The 16,781-nt window shown below is 47.6% G+C and overlaps 1 protein-coding gene across 7 annotated transcripts in view; it reads left to right on the top strand.

The window, feature by feature from the left end:
• scrib (scribble planar cell polarity protein) overlaps positions 1 to 16,781 on the top strand; it is a 68,367-nt gene that overhangs the window by 30,445 nt on the left and 21,141 nt on the right. For 5 of the 7 annotated variants that reach the window (XM_083673847.1, XM_083673850.1, XM_083673852.1 and 2 more), the window contains exons 4-21: positions 145 to 234; positions 540 to 596; positions 951 to 1,014; positions 2,269 to 2,343; positions 2,491 to 2,635; positions 2,984 to 3,102; positions 3,532 to 3,731; positions 4,018 to 4,184; positions 4,546 to 4,676; positions 5,098 to 5,223; positions 5,491 to 5,679; positions 5,858 to 6,280; positions 8,949 to 9,011; positions 11,452 to 11,541; positions 11,664 to 11,741; positions 11,867 to 12,187; positions 14,011 to 14,091; positions 16,218 to 16,484. In XM_083673847.1, coding sequence (XP_083529973.1) covers positions 145 to 234; positions 540 to 596; positions 951 to 1,014; positions 2,269 to 2,343; positions 2,491 to 2,635; positions 2,984 to 3,102; positions 3,532 to 3,731; positions 4,018 to 4,184; positions 4,546 to 4,676; positions 5,098 to 5,223; positions 5,491 to 5,679; positions 5,858 to 6,280; positions 8,949 to 9,011; positions 11,452 to 11,541; positions 11,664 to 11,741; positions 11,867 to 12,187; positions 14,011 to 14,091; positions 16,218 to 16,484 — 2,686 coding nt within the window. The remainder of the gene's footprint in view (positions 1 to 144; positions 235 to 539; positions 597 to 950; positions 1,015 to 2,268; positions 2,344 to 2,490; positions 2,636 to 2,983; positions 3,103 to 3,531; positions 3,732 to 4,017; positions 4,185 to 4,545; positions 4,677 to 5,097; positions 5,224 to 5,490; positions 5,680 to 5,857; positions 6,281 to 8,948; positions 9,012 to 11,451; positions 11,542 to 11,663; positions 11,742 to 11,866; positions 12,188 to 14,010; positions 14,092 to 16,217; positions 16,485 to 16,781) is intronic. The other 2 variants (XM_083673848.1, XM_083673849.1) reach the window with 2 other exon arrangements.

A 16,781-nucleotide genomic window follows, 5' to 3' on the forward strand; every position in this document is an offset into this window, starting at 1 on the left:
TTGTATGAGGGGGGCCTCTTAAAGTGATATATATCTACTATATATGTGCATTTTATGTCACACACACCCCTCACTTTCACTCGTTCTTTCTCTCTCTCATCTGTTCTCTCTCTCTCTTCATCTGTCCCCACCCCCCCACCCCAGGTTGCCTGATGGTTTCACCCAGCTGAGAGGACTCGCCCACCTGGCACTCAACGAAGTCTCACTGCAGACGTTGCCCAATGACATCGGGAAGTAAGTATACACACTCGAGGAAACACACACACACCCACACACTACATGCAGACACACAGTACCTAGCATTAATTCTTGTCTATACCTAAACATGGGTTTCCCACTTCCTGTCAACAGTTAAATTCATGGCTATAGTAATTACATGACAGTGTGGTCCTAGACAGCCGGTCCCTGGGTTCTTGGCCACGGCCATGAGTGGGCAGATGGAGGAGCCCCTCGCCATGCCAAGTTAACCCAGACGGACAGACAGACCCTCCATCTGATTGACTAACCCCTCTCCTCCTTCTCATCCTCCTCTTCCACAGCCTGGCCAACCTGGTGACGTTGGAGCTCCGGGAGAACCTGCTCAAATCCTTGCCCACGTAAGTGCCCTCTCCCCTGGGCCCAGACACGCAGTTTTTGCCCCCTGGCCCTCATGATTTGAAGCGTGACAGAATCCTCACTAGCAAGTCTGTTCGTCAGCAAATAGCATGAGCTACAAACTCATCTATGAATGTAATGGTCGCTCAGAGGACAGACCGTAATGTGTGAAGCAGAGTCTCTGCTTGACTGTTGGTGTTAAATATTTAGTCCAGACTGTCACAGCGCTGATGTCATCTTCAAATGATTTACATTAAGCATATATTGTATGAATGTGAAGTGTGTGTTTTGTCTGTCAGTGGTGTCATTGGCTGGGAGGGTATTTCTGTGTTTGAGTGTGTCTCTCTCTTATTCAGGTCACTGTCTTTCCTGGTTAAACTGGAACAACTGGACCTAGGCAGCAATGAACTGGAAGTGTTGGTTAGTATAACCAGCTCTATGCATTTACTTCCCTTGAACTGTGTATTGTCATGCAGAATCACAAATGTTGTAGACACTCTTGTCACATACACAGACACACCCTTGTTTATGCTATACCACAAAAAGACATACACTCACCAGCAAGAATACTCAAATAGGCTGTGGCATTCAAGCGATGATTGATTGGTATTAACGGGCCCAAAGTGTGTCAAGAAAACACTTCCTACGCCATTCCTCCACCATGAGAAGGTGTACAGGTGTTCCTAATAAAGTGTTTGGTGAGTGTATTTTACATTCATACTGCTCACACATAAGCCACAGGACATACCAAAAGACATACCACACAATAGCATACACCCTGCGTGTGTACACACACACACACAATACACAGCACACAAACACCAACACCTGTCTATTTCTACCACAAACCCATCTCACCCACACATTTACCGTACAAACACAAAGGGCCACAGAACTGGTCCGTTGGACCTCAGGCCCTGTATGTGTAGTACCCTTGAGTTTAGTTTGATTGAGCATGGGAACGCCTGGCTGCCTGGCTGGCTGTCTCAATGGGACAGGGTAAACAATGCCTGTTGACCTGACAAGGGCGGAGGCTGAGCAAACAAATGACATCATTCTGAAACACTGCCTGCCTGTCTGTCATACCCTCTGACCAGCATGTCATTAATGCAATTTATCATTTAAATGTAATTTATTACTCTGCAGTTTGGGATCATTTTATGGTCTTGTATACCGGGATTATTCCCAAGGTTTTTCTGGATCAGGGGCCAGGGCAAGCATCTCCCACATAGAAACAGGCTCTGTTCAGTGGTCTGTAGACAGAGCCAAAATAACTGGTCCAGTGTATATGATAGTCTTGTTGTTGTTGTTATCAGGTGAGTCTCATCCCCATCCGCATATTTATGGACCCCAGAGTCAGGGTGTTATTTGGAGCGTGTGATTTGGGTTTGTGTGTTTATGCTGTACCCCCCCCCCCCCTCCCCCCCTTCCCAAATGGTGCATATGTAAGTGTGGTGCATGGTGCCATGTTTGTTCCCCCTCACTGTGGCATGCAGGGCTCAGAACACCTGATCACCCCGGCTGCTGTGTCACCAAGCAGAGAAAAGATAACAAGCATGCTGTTTACTTTTCCTCCCTCTATCTCTCTCTCTCTCTCTCTCTCGCGCTCACCCTCCTTCTTTACTTCTCCCCCCCTCTCCCTCTATCTGTCCCCCCTCCTTCTTTCTCCTACAGCCGGACACACTTGGTGCTCTCCCCAACCTACGGGAGCTGTGGTTGGACCGCAATCAGCTGTCTGTATTACCACCAGTGAGTACAGCTTGATATGATATCTGTGCCCAGGTTATTCGCTTGCTCCCCAGAACATATGATCATCCATATGAAACCCATCACACTAACGCCACTAGGACTCCACCACTGAACCCTGTGTGTTCTCCTCCTCCCCTGTGTGTGTAGGAGCTGGGGAACCTGCGGAGGCTGGTGTGTCTTGACGTCTCGGAGAACCGTCTGGAGGAGCTGCCCTCTGAGCTGAGCGGCCTGCTGGCTCTCACAGACCTGCTGCTCACACAGAACCTGCTGGAGATCATCCCAGACAGCATAGGTGAGGAAGGGAGAGAAAAGGGGGCTGATGGCCCCCACTGTCCCACTATTGTATGCTGCTTCATTCAGCTGAATTGAAAGGCATTCCTGTTTCATTGTCACATTAAACTGGCCTTCTTTGGTACTTTGTCAAAGTGTCATGTCTTTGCTGTTGATTAAGTAGACCCAAAGGCAGTTATATTTCTTGTCAGTAGTAGAAGATATATGGCTACGCTTATGAAGAACACCACTGGCCTCTACTGGGCAAGTGATGCTAGTAACTTTGCAGGAGCAACTTCAGTCATAGGTTTTTAGTTTGTGAGCTTTGTCAGTCAGTATGCATGCTCAGTGACATTGTTTGTGTCTCCAGGATATTTGAAACAGCTGTCCATCCTGAAAGTGGACCAAAACCGGCTGATCCACCTGAGCGACTCCATTGGGGAGTGTGAGAACCTGACAGAACTGGTTCTTACAGAGAACCTCATTCAGGTACAGAAACCACTACTTTGACATTTACATTTATGGCATTTAGGAGACGCCTTTATGCAAAGCGACTTACAACAAATACATTTGTTCAAGTAAGTGAATCATCTATCCATCAGTCATCATAAGATCAAGTAATCAATGCTCGGACCAGCGGCCATAGGCAGTCACAATGCAAGAAGAAGGAAAAATTACTTCTTTAAAAAAAATAAAAAAAACGTATTAACAGGAGAGACACTTGTACAGGGGGCTAGTGTGGGTGAAGAGGTCTTTAGGAGGGACCAACATTTAGAAGTGACCTCACTTACCCCAACCCTCCGATTCTGTATTATGCATGTGCCTTGGTTGGAACAAGACTGTTTAAGCGGCTGTTTATGTCCATCAGATACACTTTCCATTTAATTTCTGATTTGATTCCCCTCTCTCTCCCCTAAGACACTGCCTCGCTCCCTGGGCAAGCTGAAGAAGCTGACCAACCTTAATGTGGACCGCAATCGCCTGGGCAGTGTGCCCAACGAACTGGGCGGCTGTGCCAGCCTCAACGTGCTGTCGCTGCGGGACAACCGTGTGAGCAAACTTCCCGCAGAGCTCGCCGATGCCACAGAGCTCCATGTGCTGGATGTGGCAGGGAACAGGTAAAGCCCACCACCACCCTCCAAATGGTTGCAAATGATGGTCCATGAATCTTCAAATCCCTCCAGTTAGAGCTGTGGTACTGACACAGGTCCAGTCCACATTTCTTGTCAGAGGCTGTATCTCCATGTCACTAGCTCAAATCCTATCTCCTCAAAACGCGTTGTAGTTTTGCAGAAGGTATGAATCTTGGATTTTCTCCTCATTTTGACAGGGAGGCTTTATTCTCACCCTCTCTGCTGTCTGTCTTCTCTCTCTCTCTCATCTCTCCCCCCCCCCATCCCCCAGGTTACAGAACCTGCCGTTTGCCCTGGCCAACCTCAACCTGAAGGCCATGTGGCTGGCAGAGAACCAGTCCCAGCCCATGCTTAAGTTCCAGACGGAGGATGACGAGCGCACCGGGGAGAAGGTGCTCACTTGCTACCTGCTGCCCCAGCAGCCCTCCCCCAGCCTGGGTGAGTTGCATCTATCCCACACCATCATCTTCATTATCCAGCATTATAATTTTCATTAGCATATTTACATTAGCATATTTACATTACCATGTCATCATCATCCTGCCCTCTCCCTCTCACTCTGTCCCATCCTACTTCCCTTAAACAGTAATTCAACCCTTTTTCTTCCTCCCTCTTTACCCTCTTCTCTCTCCCTCTATCCTCTCCTTCCACTACTTCTTACTTGCTCCTCTGAGTGCCACACCCCATATATACTGTATGACCATGTCTATCCAATGAAGCTTTTTACCACAATGTCCTCCGTCTGTTGCATATGCAGCCTGTGTGGACACCAAGTCACTCTCCTCTCACCTCTCCACAGAGAACCTGCTGCAGAACAGTGTGGATGACAGCTGGACAGACAGCAACCTGAACCGGGTGTCAGTCATCCAGTTCCAGGAGGAGACCAAGGCTGAGGAGGAGGATGACGATGAGGCAGCCGCAGAGCGTAGGGTAAAGAACCTGGACAGTCTGTGGAATCACACCATGGTCTCAACTAGCCTTCTTTACTTGTCTCTCTTCCTACATGGCTACTGATGTAACAGGACATGATGGGTCAAAGCAATATCCACAGTAGAAGCCGTTTTCCCAGTATGTTCACCTGTCGGTGGTAATGCAGGAAAGGGGCTAAGGAACGGAGGTCATGTAAGAGTATTGGGACTAAGTCAATGTGTGAAGGGAACATGGATAGTGTATCAACTCACCATAGTCACTACAAAGGAGACCAGTTTATGATTTAACTCTCTTTTTGCCTTTTTTCCCCTTGTACCTAATTTACTGTTTGCCCAAGGTCTTTTCTGTGTCTGACTCAGTCATTTATTGTCAGTCTGTGAACTGTTGTTCTGTTCTCTCCCCTCCCCCCTCCCCCCTCCAGGGCCTGCAGCGCAGAGCCACACCCCACCCCAGCGAGCTGAAGGTGATGAAGAAGGTGATAGAGGAGAGGAGGAACGAGGCCTACACATCCAGGCCAGACGGAGACATGGAGTCACCAGACGCAGAGGTACAGTAGAGATGGGCCAATACACAGTACCACCTACATGTTATAATACCCTGATCAGTCCTATTGTCCATACTGGGCCACACATACCATGTACCACCACACCGTACTACAGTACTGTTCAGAACCACCAGACGACAACATACACACATTTTACATTTACATGCAGGGTATAAGATTGCTCACAGAATCTGCATGATGTTAGTCATTAACCAGGCAGGGCTATAGGAAGCTAACAAATGGATGCTGTCATTTGATTGGTGATTGCAGCAGAAGCGGCTGAGTAACCTGTCCAATCAGAGCCACGACTCCCAGGCCTCCAACAGCACAGCCTCGGCCAACTCCCACGAAGAGAGGCGGGGCCTGATGACGGGGGTGACACTGGTGGGGCTAGTGGACGGGCACGGCCGTGAGCAGGAAGAGGAGGAGCTAGACGAGATGGAGGTGGAGTACATAGAGGTTAGTCTCACAGATAACAACAACTGCTTCTGTTGTTATAATGGCTTCTCCCACTATGTATCAAAACAATGCATGACAATCATATGTCATCATGCCATCGAGTAGAATGTGATCCGTCTATTTTTCTGTTCTCTTTTCGTCTTTTTTTTTTCTATCAATCTCCCCTCTTCCCCGCCAGCCCACAGTGCACTTTGCGGAGGAGCCCATCTTTCAGGGCGCCGACGAATACGAGGACGGCGAGGAGGGTGGCGAAGACGGCGAGCGCAGCGATGACGAGGAGCAGCAGCAGCGGCCCGCCTTCCACCCCACGGAGAAGCAGCGCCTGATCAGAAAGGATACACCCCACTACAAGAAGCACTTCAAGATCACCAAGCTGCCCAAGCCTGAGGCTGTGGCCGCCCTGCTGCAAGGCTACAGCTCCGGACACAACCACCCCCCCTCACCACAGGCCCCTGAGGTAGAGGAGGAGGAGGAGGAGGAGGAGGAAGAAGAAGAGGTGGAGAGTAACTTTGTCACCCCCCAGCAACAGCGCCAGAACAGGGTAGAGGAGCCAGATCTGGAGGACAGCCGGCTCCTGCAGGTCAACTCCTCCCAGGTCAAGGTAAAGATGCCGGGGTGGGTGGGAGGGAGGGAGGGTGGGTGGGTGGCGGGGGTAGGGAGCACACACTAATGCGTAGATAGTTTTATACAGTAGACTCTCTTAGAGAGATTTGCACACACATACATTACTGTATGTAACATTGTAATGAACAATAAAAGGGATCTTAAACACACACACACACACACACACACACACACACACACCTTTAGTACTGCATTCTTTATTCTACCAATGGCACTTTTGGTCAGTGCAACTTTTTTCTGTAGTGTTTTTGATTGACAGTTTGATAAAAGCTCTTGCACACCTTCTGTCTTCATGCTGACGTGTATATAAGAGCATTCCTATTGACCCTGGCTGGCTCCCAGCCTCTATGCAAACAAACACAGATGCATAGAAGCCTCTCTATCTATCACCCTGCAACTTGCATTCAGTCTGGTCTGCTGTCACTGGAGTGTGAAGGATATGTCTCTGCATGCAGTGTTGCTGTGCAAAGGATAACATGACCCTGTTTGACAGAAAACATAGTTGACAGGAATGTTTGCTGGGAGTTGTCTAACGGTTGCCCTCGTGATGACAAGTGCTTCATGTTCCCCTCTCTGTCCTACATGAGCAGGTTTCTGTCTGACACTAAAAGTGGTAACCCCCACATCATAAGCACACAATACAACTAACCGGACTCTGGTGACACACCTTAACACACCAAGGGATGAATGTTTGCAAGAGTTGGACACCTTTGTCAAATTGACTGATAGTTTATGGAGAATCTTCCGTACAACACCGACACAATCTGAATCAGAGGTCAGTTCTTCAAACGCTTTCAACGGACACACGTACCCATAGTCTTACCCTACTACACAGTCTCCTCGAATGTAGCGCCCTCCTGTGGCTGTTATGGGCTCCTGCACACATTCATCAGCACTACAGAGCCAACACCATTTCTCACTGCTTTACTACCTGTGAATTACAACAAGATTCAACAGAATTAACATCACTGCCTCTCCTCTCCCCATCCTACATCACAGATATCAATGTCTATATGTTTACATGAACACACACACACCTTGCATAACTCTGGTACTAAATGCACAGTAGCATCAAGATGGCCTGCGGCTCTCAAGGACCAGCTTTCAACACCAATGATAAAACCTGTCTGATGTCAAATGACGAGGCCATGCCCCCTGATTTTTTTTCCCAATGCCAGACCCCCCCCCCCCCCCCCCCAGCCCTGCCCTGAAGTTGTAGCCCCGCCCCTCTGCCCACCTCAGCGCTGTGCTTCTCACCATATCATTTGCTGTCTCCTGTTTTAATTGGTTAATGACTTTTCCCTTACCTGCCTTCCTGTATGTGTGTGAATGTGAATATGGCTCCTAAAATGCTTTAAGAAAATCATGTTATTCAAATTGATCATTCATTAACCTAATGGAAATCATGTAGGTTTGGAATCTTAATTCTTTTTCAAGCTAACTGGTGAATTGTTATAGAACATTGTGATTTAAAGCTTGCCATTGGTTCCCTGATCCCATCTCAGTGATGTTCTGTTCAGTCCCCTGACGATCCCTGTTCTAGGGACATGAAAGAAGAGATGATGTGAAAATGAGATATAATAGAGATGGACTGGCTGTAATATAGCCTGAATCCTCAGCTGGTTGTGACGTAGAGGGGGGATCAGGGACCCACCAGGACTGCTACCTAATATGCAGAGAGTGTGAGTGTGAGTGTGAGTGTGAGTGTGAGTGTGAGTGTGAGTGTGTGTGTGTGTGTGTTCAAACCATCCAGAATTTGTTGGCCGAGGTGGAAATATTGAGACCCAGAATAACAAATGTTTACCATCTACAGAACACTGTCACATACAGTATCATACTTCACTAATGCTCTCACTGTTCTGATTAGATCTGATTAGATTTTATTCAGAACGGAACACAAGAATTGCCAACCCCTCTTGCCCCTCACATGTTTACCCTTATAGCTAAATTAGAGCTGAGATTTGGGATTTTGAGTCTGGTATTCTAGATCTATAACACACTGTCAAGGCCTACAGTGTATAATGCTACTTTGAGGCTTTTGGATGTACAGTACAGTACTTCAAAAGATGTGTTTTTCCCTCAGTGGTTTAACTGATTTTACCAACATGATTTGCAAATTTTTTACAGTATTCTCTGTAGCCCTAATCTTCTAGGGAAGGGTGTTCTGTGGTGTCTTTCAGCTGGAAGGGACTGTGCTTTGGGATTCACTGCTTTCTCTCCTACACTTCTGTCTGCATACCATCTACCCTCCTCATGCGGCCTCTAGCTCCTCATCTCATCCTGGGTCTCGAGTTTCCACCCCTGCCTGCATCTGCTTCTGGTGGCTGGGGGAGTGAGTGTGTGATTGGTGGTGTTGTTCAATCTTGCCCTACACAATGGGGTCCCCAGTCCATACACACCCTGAAACACTGATGTAGATCAATCTCTATACAGTGGATATTTGGTATGCCAGTGGTTGAATGCAAGTCATGTGTTGTGTTGCTGTTATTTGAAGTGTGTGTGTGTGTGTGTGTGTGTGGTATGTGTGTGCTTTTTTGTTTTGTTATGTTGATTTATCCTTTGGTTTGGTCGGAGTATGCGTGTGTGCGTATTTTTATTTTGGCCTCACTAATCCGCATGCCTCTCGCTGGTTCCTGTCCTAACAGGGGGTGTCATTTGATCAAGTCAATAATCTGCTGATTGAGCCTGCTCGAATTGAGGAGGAAGAGGTCTGTACCTACTCTCTTTCCCATCCACTCCCTCTCTCCTTCCCGCCCTCACTCACTCACTCATCACCCACTCGCTCTGAGGGGAACATTTTGAAAAAATAAAACACCAAAAATCCATGATTAATCCAAGCCAATCGCCAGGAGAACGCTCTCCACGACTCACCATGGGACAGCCAGCGTGGTAGAACCTGGAAGGGAAGACACAGTAGCTTTGTTTCATAGACAGTTGGTTTCAGATTCAAATAATAATATTTATGATCATAAGAATAGCATAAAAGTGTTTAGGAATTATAATCAGTATTCTGATGTAGGGGTCAGGGGAGGAGGAGGAGGAGGATGATGATGATTAGAACAATTTTTACCCTTCAAATGTCGTCCTACCCCATCCACAGGTTTTACCACGCTATGGCTTGTCCTCCTCTCCCCTTCTTCTCTCTCTCTTCTCCTTCTCTTCACCCCCCTGTTCAGGCTGTGTGGCCCTGGAGTGAATGGGGTTGGTTGTGCTGCTGTAGTGGTATAGCGGGATGTTGCAGCACCGTCTTCTTTCAGGTTCTGTTCACCGTACATGGCAGCACCTGGCCCAGACAGAGCGTATGGTTCTACGAGCACCAACAATGTACCATATCTATAGCACATGACTCTCAGCTGACAAACACGGTTACATTTAGACGTATTCCTCTGCATACACTTTAGGCGCTCACTAGTCCTTACCTCAATACTTAACCGTGTCATTGAACTTGTGTGAATGCATGGTTGACTGTCAACCAAAGATGTTTGAGTACACACACACTCATCACTGAAGGATACCTGGAACCCAACTCTTACACCCATCCAACCACACCCTGATAAATCACTCAACATATGACAAAGGAACGCATTTTATTCCAGAGGGGAAGAACTTCAATGAATGGTCTGTGCTGCTGAATAGCTTTAGTACCATTACAAAGCATATCAAATCAATTCCCCTAGCACAATGGATTGATCTATGACAGGCTGCTCATTTTATTTTGGGAGATTATTGGGTTAAAGATTGATTAAACCTAAAATAAATGGTTAGCTTTATGATTATTGAATAGCTATTTTTAAATAATAATGGGTACAACCAGATGTTATTGATGCTGTGTATTATGTTGATTAAATGTTAAGTCAATTTACAGTAGAAACAATAGGATGATGTCAACATTTTCGGTCATGATACTCTTAGCTTATGATTAGGCTATAACTAGGACCTAGTTGTTTTTCTGTTATGGTCAAGTGGCCTGGAAAAACTCCAATAAAATATTACTTTACAATATTGGGCATAATTATCTTCAGAAGATAAATTGCCCTTCACAATGGAGTCACTATGTGGCACTGCTAGAAGGATTGCTAAGTACTGTACCCTCTGCAACTGGTGTGATGCATTTCTGTTGGTTGATTCTGAATGTGCATATTGTGCATTTTGCTCCGCCCACGGTTGCATGACCGCATTGTGACGGAGACGAGTTTGCGACAGATCTTGCAACAGAACGGAACCTTTCCCACAACACAGCAAATGGAGACTTCCTCCACTGCCTTCTCCCCCCCAACCACAGAACACAGCACTCTCTCTCTCTTCTTTCCTCTCCTCTCACTCCCACTCATCTTTCACCCTCATCCCCCACTCATCCCCACTCTGCATGGCTTGCTCAGACAGCATTCACACATCCAGTCTGACCCGACTTGTTATGATATGTTAGCGTCTCTACTGTTCCATGATAGTTTTGTGGCTTGTATGTTATAGCCCCCCTCCCCCAGATACACACACCTCAGTGTTTATGTTTGAAATTAACCTCTGTGTCTTCAAGAGGAATATGTGTTTGTCAAGTTGTGTCACACTGTGTGTCTTTGGGCTAATGTCAATTTACTGAGTCGTAAGGGATGGAAATTAGTTTAGCGCTATCAAAAAGGCTTTAGTACTTCAGCACATCTACGTTTGCCACTGCTTTCACTCTATTTCTTTTCCAAAATGGGCACCATTAATTAGTAATTGTACCTTCAGCATTTTGACGTGCAAGGCAGACCACCTTATGTTTTCCCATCTAACTTATACCTGAGTTGAGTTTAGCCCTGAGACCAAAGTAGCCCTTCTGTCTGTCTGCGTCTGTCTGTCTCTCTGTCTGTCTCCATGCCGTTCTCCCAAGATGGTGCCATCTGTTCCAGGGGAGAGGGGGTTCACCCACTCCACCAGGCTTACTGAAGTCTTAGCCAACATGTGCTCGAATTAAAATTGGATCCTATTGTGACATGCAGAAACCATTAAACAAATTCTCATATTCCCCAAATGAGTAGTTGATTTAAACCGCTATCTGGAGAGTGAGTGAGTGCAGTGTGGTGGGCCCTCACCCCCTCCTGGCCTGCCCAGGGGTGTTGTATGGGGCGTCTGGGTCTGGCGTGCTGACCCCCTCTCCTCCATTTGCAGCACACCCTGACTATCCTACGGCAGACAGGGGGCCTGGGCATCAGCATAGCCGGGGGGAAGGGATCCACACCCTACAAGGGGGATGATGAGGTAAGGGGCAGTGGATACTGTCATAATATACAGATTCAGTGCAATGGTGTGACTTGTATTGTATCTTACTGTATTGTATATATGTATATACTGTGAACTAGCATCTCTTTGTTCTCCTGTAGGGAATCTTCATATCCAGGGTGTCTGAGGAGGGCCCTGCAGCCAGAGCCGGGGTCAAAGTGGGAGACAAACTCTTAGAGGTAAAGCCCCTATTCTACTCCTGTCTGCAAGCACTTTATGCTCATGTAACATTCAGACGTTATAACTGCAAAGAGGTGAAAACTGACAGTTAACGCTCCCCTCCCTCCCTCCCTCTCTCTCTCAGGTGAACAGCGTGGCCCTCCAGGGGGCGGAGCACCACACGGCGGTGGAGGCCCTACGCAGCTCAGGTGTGTCTGTCTCCATGTCGGTTCTGCGTGAGCGCATGGTGGAACCGGAGAACGCCATCACCACCACACCGCTGAGGCCCGAGGACGACTACTTCCCCCGGGAGAGGCGCAGCAGCGGCCTGCCCTTTTGCATGGAGGCCACCTCCCCCAGCACACCCCGCCACCGCCTCAACGCCTACCTGGTCCGCAACGACAAGGGCCTGGGCTTCAGCATCGCAGGGGGCAAAGGCTCCACACCCTTCCGCACTGGGGACATGGTGAGAGACACGAGACATGCACTCACTCACTCAGTCAGACAGACACACACACACCTCACTGTAGCATGCAACAGACGTGCCAAGGTACCAAGACACTCAACTTCTAACTGTACACAGGAGACAGTTTAGTGGTTCCCACTCATCTGGGCTGACCCTGTCATGTCATGAGTGTAGCTCCAGTAGACACTACCAGGTCACGAGGTGGAGTGTTGGGCCTCATTTCCCCCTGTGTGATGAATATTTCATCTTGGTGAAACACCATGTGCACATCATGGTGTCAGGTTGATTCATTTCTCAAGTCAGTGGCTCCAGACGCCCTGATGTCCCTCCATATGTAGTGGGAACCCCCCCCCCCCCCATCTCTGTGTTGAGGAATGCACTAGAGGGAATTCTTTTTTAGTTTAATTATTAATATTATTATTTCTTTATTTCTTTTTTAATTTTTTTGAAAAGTCAGTGTTTTCTATATTAGTTGGGCTGTTGAATGTTAACCTGTTGTGTTGTGAGGAAGATATGAACTCTAAAGCCATATGTAAATGCTGCAGTCTGTGGCTGTGTGTGCAGTACATTCTGCAGTCCATTAAATCACTGCACTATTAAGAGTGATGGAGTGAGCAGTGGAGGGGGGAGCAGTGGAGGGGGGAGCAGTGGAGGGGGGTTGGCTAATTGCTTAGAGAGCCAAGTGTTTTGTGCAAGTCAGTCTCTCCCTCGTCTCCCTCCGTCATTCTGACTCCAGCAATTTATTCAGGCACAGCGCTTACAGCCATCGCCAAGGAGACAGAGATATGAATAGCAAACCCAGACACCCGATAGGTCCTCTGTAACTGGGATGGTGGAGGCGGGGGGGGACATATTTGGGCCAATGCATTGTCCTGTGCTGTGCAATACCGCTCTCAAACACACATACACACACATACAGGGCTCGGAGAGTCCGTGGAGAAGAACGGACACACACTCACTGCATAGAGAGTCTGTAAGTGTTGAGCCTTTTACAAAATACAAAAGCTATGCTTGATTAGTTCTTGAATTGTGGAAGCAGACAATTATAACAATTATACACTTTGTGCCTGCCTGCTTGTTTCCATAAATAATGTGCGTAAGTGGCGTGCCAGACTTCAAGTACTTTTGGAATTGTTTTGGTAATCCTTGAAGCTCATGTGATTCTCTCTTCAGTCAAAGAGACAGGAGGGCACAGGGTGTTAGTACCCTTTTAGCTCTAGGTCGGCGCCACTTCTTTGACATTCTTTCACGGCATCATGGTTTTGTGCGGTCAAATGGTGAAATGATTTGTGTATCTCTTGGTAATGGAGGTTAAAGAAGGGAGACATTCCTGAGTCTATACTCGGGTTGTTGTTTTGCTGACGCAGCAAAACTCACCTACATGTAACGTCCCTGTATTTGCAAGTTCAATCTCACTATTAAGAATAAGAGTGCTATATTTAGTCCATCTGTGTGAGGTCATCATTATGAGACATCCCTGATTGACCCTCTGGTGACCCTCCCTCCCAAACTGGAAGTGATTTAACCTGGTCGTATTGCAGCCTGTTGCACCAGCCTCCCCGCCCCCCTGGGTGAATGGGTACAGAGCTCCAAGGTGTCACAGTAGATTTATGGAACTCGTAGACCATCCTCCACATGTATCTTTCTCATTTAGCCTTTAGGTCATTTAAATATACTCTGGTGACAGGGTATTTCCGGTAGCTGTGTGTATATCATTATAATAATTCATACATTTGTACACCATCGTGTGTGTATGTGTGTTCCTGATCGATGACTGCTTGGCTGTTGATGACAGGTGTGTAACTGTGTCTCCTCCTCTTCAGGGTATCTACATCTCTCGGATCGCTGAGGGTGGGGCCGCCCACAGAGACAGTACGCTCCACGTAGGAGACAGGGTCATCACTGTGAGTAGCACACCTCCACACAACCATTTTATCCTCAAATTCTTCTCATATCTCTCCCTCCTCCTTTCTCTTTCTCGCTTGCCCTTCTGCTCAGCTTTCATCTATACCAAGTCAAAATGTATGCCACTAGTTTCTGTAACTTTTTTCAGGTGACAACATTTTGATTGGCCAATTAGTGCCGAGATGAATCTTTTCTCTCTCTCCCTCCTGTCGTCTGTTGTTTCTCTGCTGTAGTAAGTGTAGGATCACTTCACCACAGCAAAGAGTATCCCAATCCAAGTCTAGTCCAAGTCAAAGATAAACTGCACTACCTTGGGTTGGGTTTGTCATGCTAAACACACCAAGTATAGACCTGTTAAACGTAGTGACGTCATCAAACTAGAATATGGTTGCCTTGCCACACATTCACTCCCCAAACAAACAAACTATATGACAACTATCAAACCAACCTTCATCCCACTGGAGAGAATGGGCCGCTGCTTGTCCTGTGCTGCTGCCAGCTGATCTTTCACCCTCTGGGGAAGACTAACATAACCTAAGCTGATGTGTGGGAGACTGCTCTGAAGTTTATGCATGTTTCTTCACTTCTACTGTTTGCCTTGCCTGCTGTCATAGTGATGGTTATTATTTGCATGCATCCTCATGCCCATATCCATGGTGTGTAGGTTGCAATGTGAGGGCCCTGGTATGGTTGCTCAATGGGCCCTTAACTTCATTGTTATGATATTGTAAATTCAGATGCATTTATTCTAGAAACATTTGTTAACCCTCATATTGTGTGCAGTGTGAAACTGCCCGCCTGTCTCTCTCTACAGCTACTCCTGGCTTGTAACTCTTGCTCTGTTCTCTGAATCATAACCATCTCTCTCTCTTTCTCTCTCTTCCTCAAACCCCTCTTCTCTCCTCTCTGTGCGAGGGGAATCATAGAATGGCTTCCTGAATGATTATGTTCCTCTCTGCTCTCTCTGTGAACCCAGTGTTCTTTCTCTTCCTCCCTCTGCCACCGCTTTCCCTCCTTCTCTCTCTCTCTCTCTCTCTCTCTCTCTCTCTCTCTCTGCATGGCCACTAATGCATAATGTGTCTCCTTGCCTGCTCGGTGGTGGGTGTGGTGTTGGGGGGGGTGTGGGCGGAGCCCCTGGGCCCGCTGACATGGTAACCGCATGTATTACCATAGCAGCAGCTGCAGTAGCATATCAGCCAATGGTAAGAGCCGGTACTGTATGGTCAGTGCTGGCTTCTGTTTGTCACTCGGACCAGAGGACCAATCAGTTAGCCCCTATTTGTCATTCAACATTTGATGAATGCAGGTTGAACCGCAATCCAAAGGTGTCCAAACTCAAAATACCGTCTGCAGATTGCAAATTATTCCACAACGTAAAGACAAGCTCATTTCTTAAAGACAATTATTATGGACTCCAGTCCCTGGCTTGGCTTTGCTAGCTTAAGATCAACCTGTCTTTGGCTGTCATATGATGCTGCCTCCTGAGTTTTAAGTGAGCAAAGGCAAACAGATGCTGTGAATGCTAACCCTAACACCTTCAAATCACAGCCTGTTTAATGTACACAGAGGCTACAAGTAGTTATATCCATGAATACATGTTGCTATATAGAATGGCTTGCCCTAGCTTCCATAGGAGCTCCTTGCTAGCTTGCCACGCCGATGGCAGCCCTCCTCTTTCCTTTGTCCTTTCCCTCCTCTCTCTGCCTGTTTCCCTCCATCTGTATGGGTGCTGGGTCTTGGTGTCTACAGAGCTCCCTCTCTCTCTCTCTCTCTCTCTCTCTTTCTCAGTAACGCACATTCACAGGCAGACTTGCTGTCACCACCACCATACATGTGTTTAAACAACATAACAATGAACATGATCTAGTGCTGTGGGATGCGCTGCTGGATGTATTTGATACAGCTTTGTAAATAACACTTTCTACAGAGCGATAATGATTATCAACCATTAATAGCTTTTCTGTAAGCAGGAACATGTATAGCCAGGTACAGCCATGACAGTCATGCTCTCGGCCCTAGTTACCCAGCATGCTCCTGTGCTGCTGCCCACCCTGGTTACCCACATTCAGGGTCAGCGTCTCAGTATCCTGACGCCCTCGCCCGTCCATTTTACTGTCGTATCCAGATCAATGGTGTAGACATGACAGACGCCAGACATGACCAGGCAGTAGCGCTGCTTACCGGCACCTCCCCCACCATCACCCTCCTGGTGGAACGAGACCAGGCCGAGCCGGGGGCGGGGGGCTCTCCAGGCCTGTCCCGCGCCCGCGCACACTCCCCACCACCCCCAGAGCCCTCCGACTCCCCTGACCAGGAAGACCCCACCGACGAGGCCCTCTCCCCCCACGGGAACCACCTGAGCCGGCCGCTGGAGGACGAGTACCCCATCGAGGTGAGAGGGATTAGCACAGTGGACTGTACTATTGTATGTGATGGACGGGGGTGGATAGTTTGTGATGATGGTGATGGAACGTGGCAGCTCCTTCATACTGTTCCTCTAGTTTTAATGTCTCTTCATTTGGCATTTCATCTCAAATGCTCTCCCAGCTCCAGAGAAGATGGTGCACGGTATGAAGGCTTTGTCTAAGTGGTATTCTGCTAGGGTAGTAACATAGAGTGGGATAGTGTTATTCAGTGTTGTTCACACACCCAGGGGGTGGATAATGCAGATGTCTACCCGGAGTGTTCC

The sequence above is a fragment of the Argentina silus genome (assembly GCF_951799395.1).
Source record: "Argentina silus genome assembly, chromosome: 1".
Taxonomy (NCBI): domain Eukaryota; kingdom Metazoa; phylum Chordata; class Actinopteri; order Argentiniformes; family Argentinidae; genus Argentina; species Argentina silus.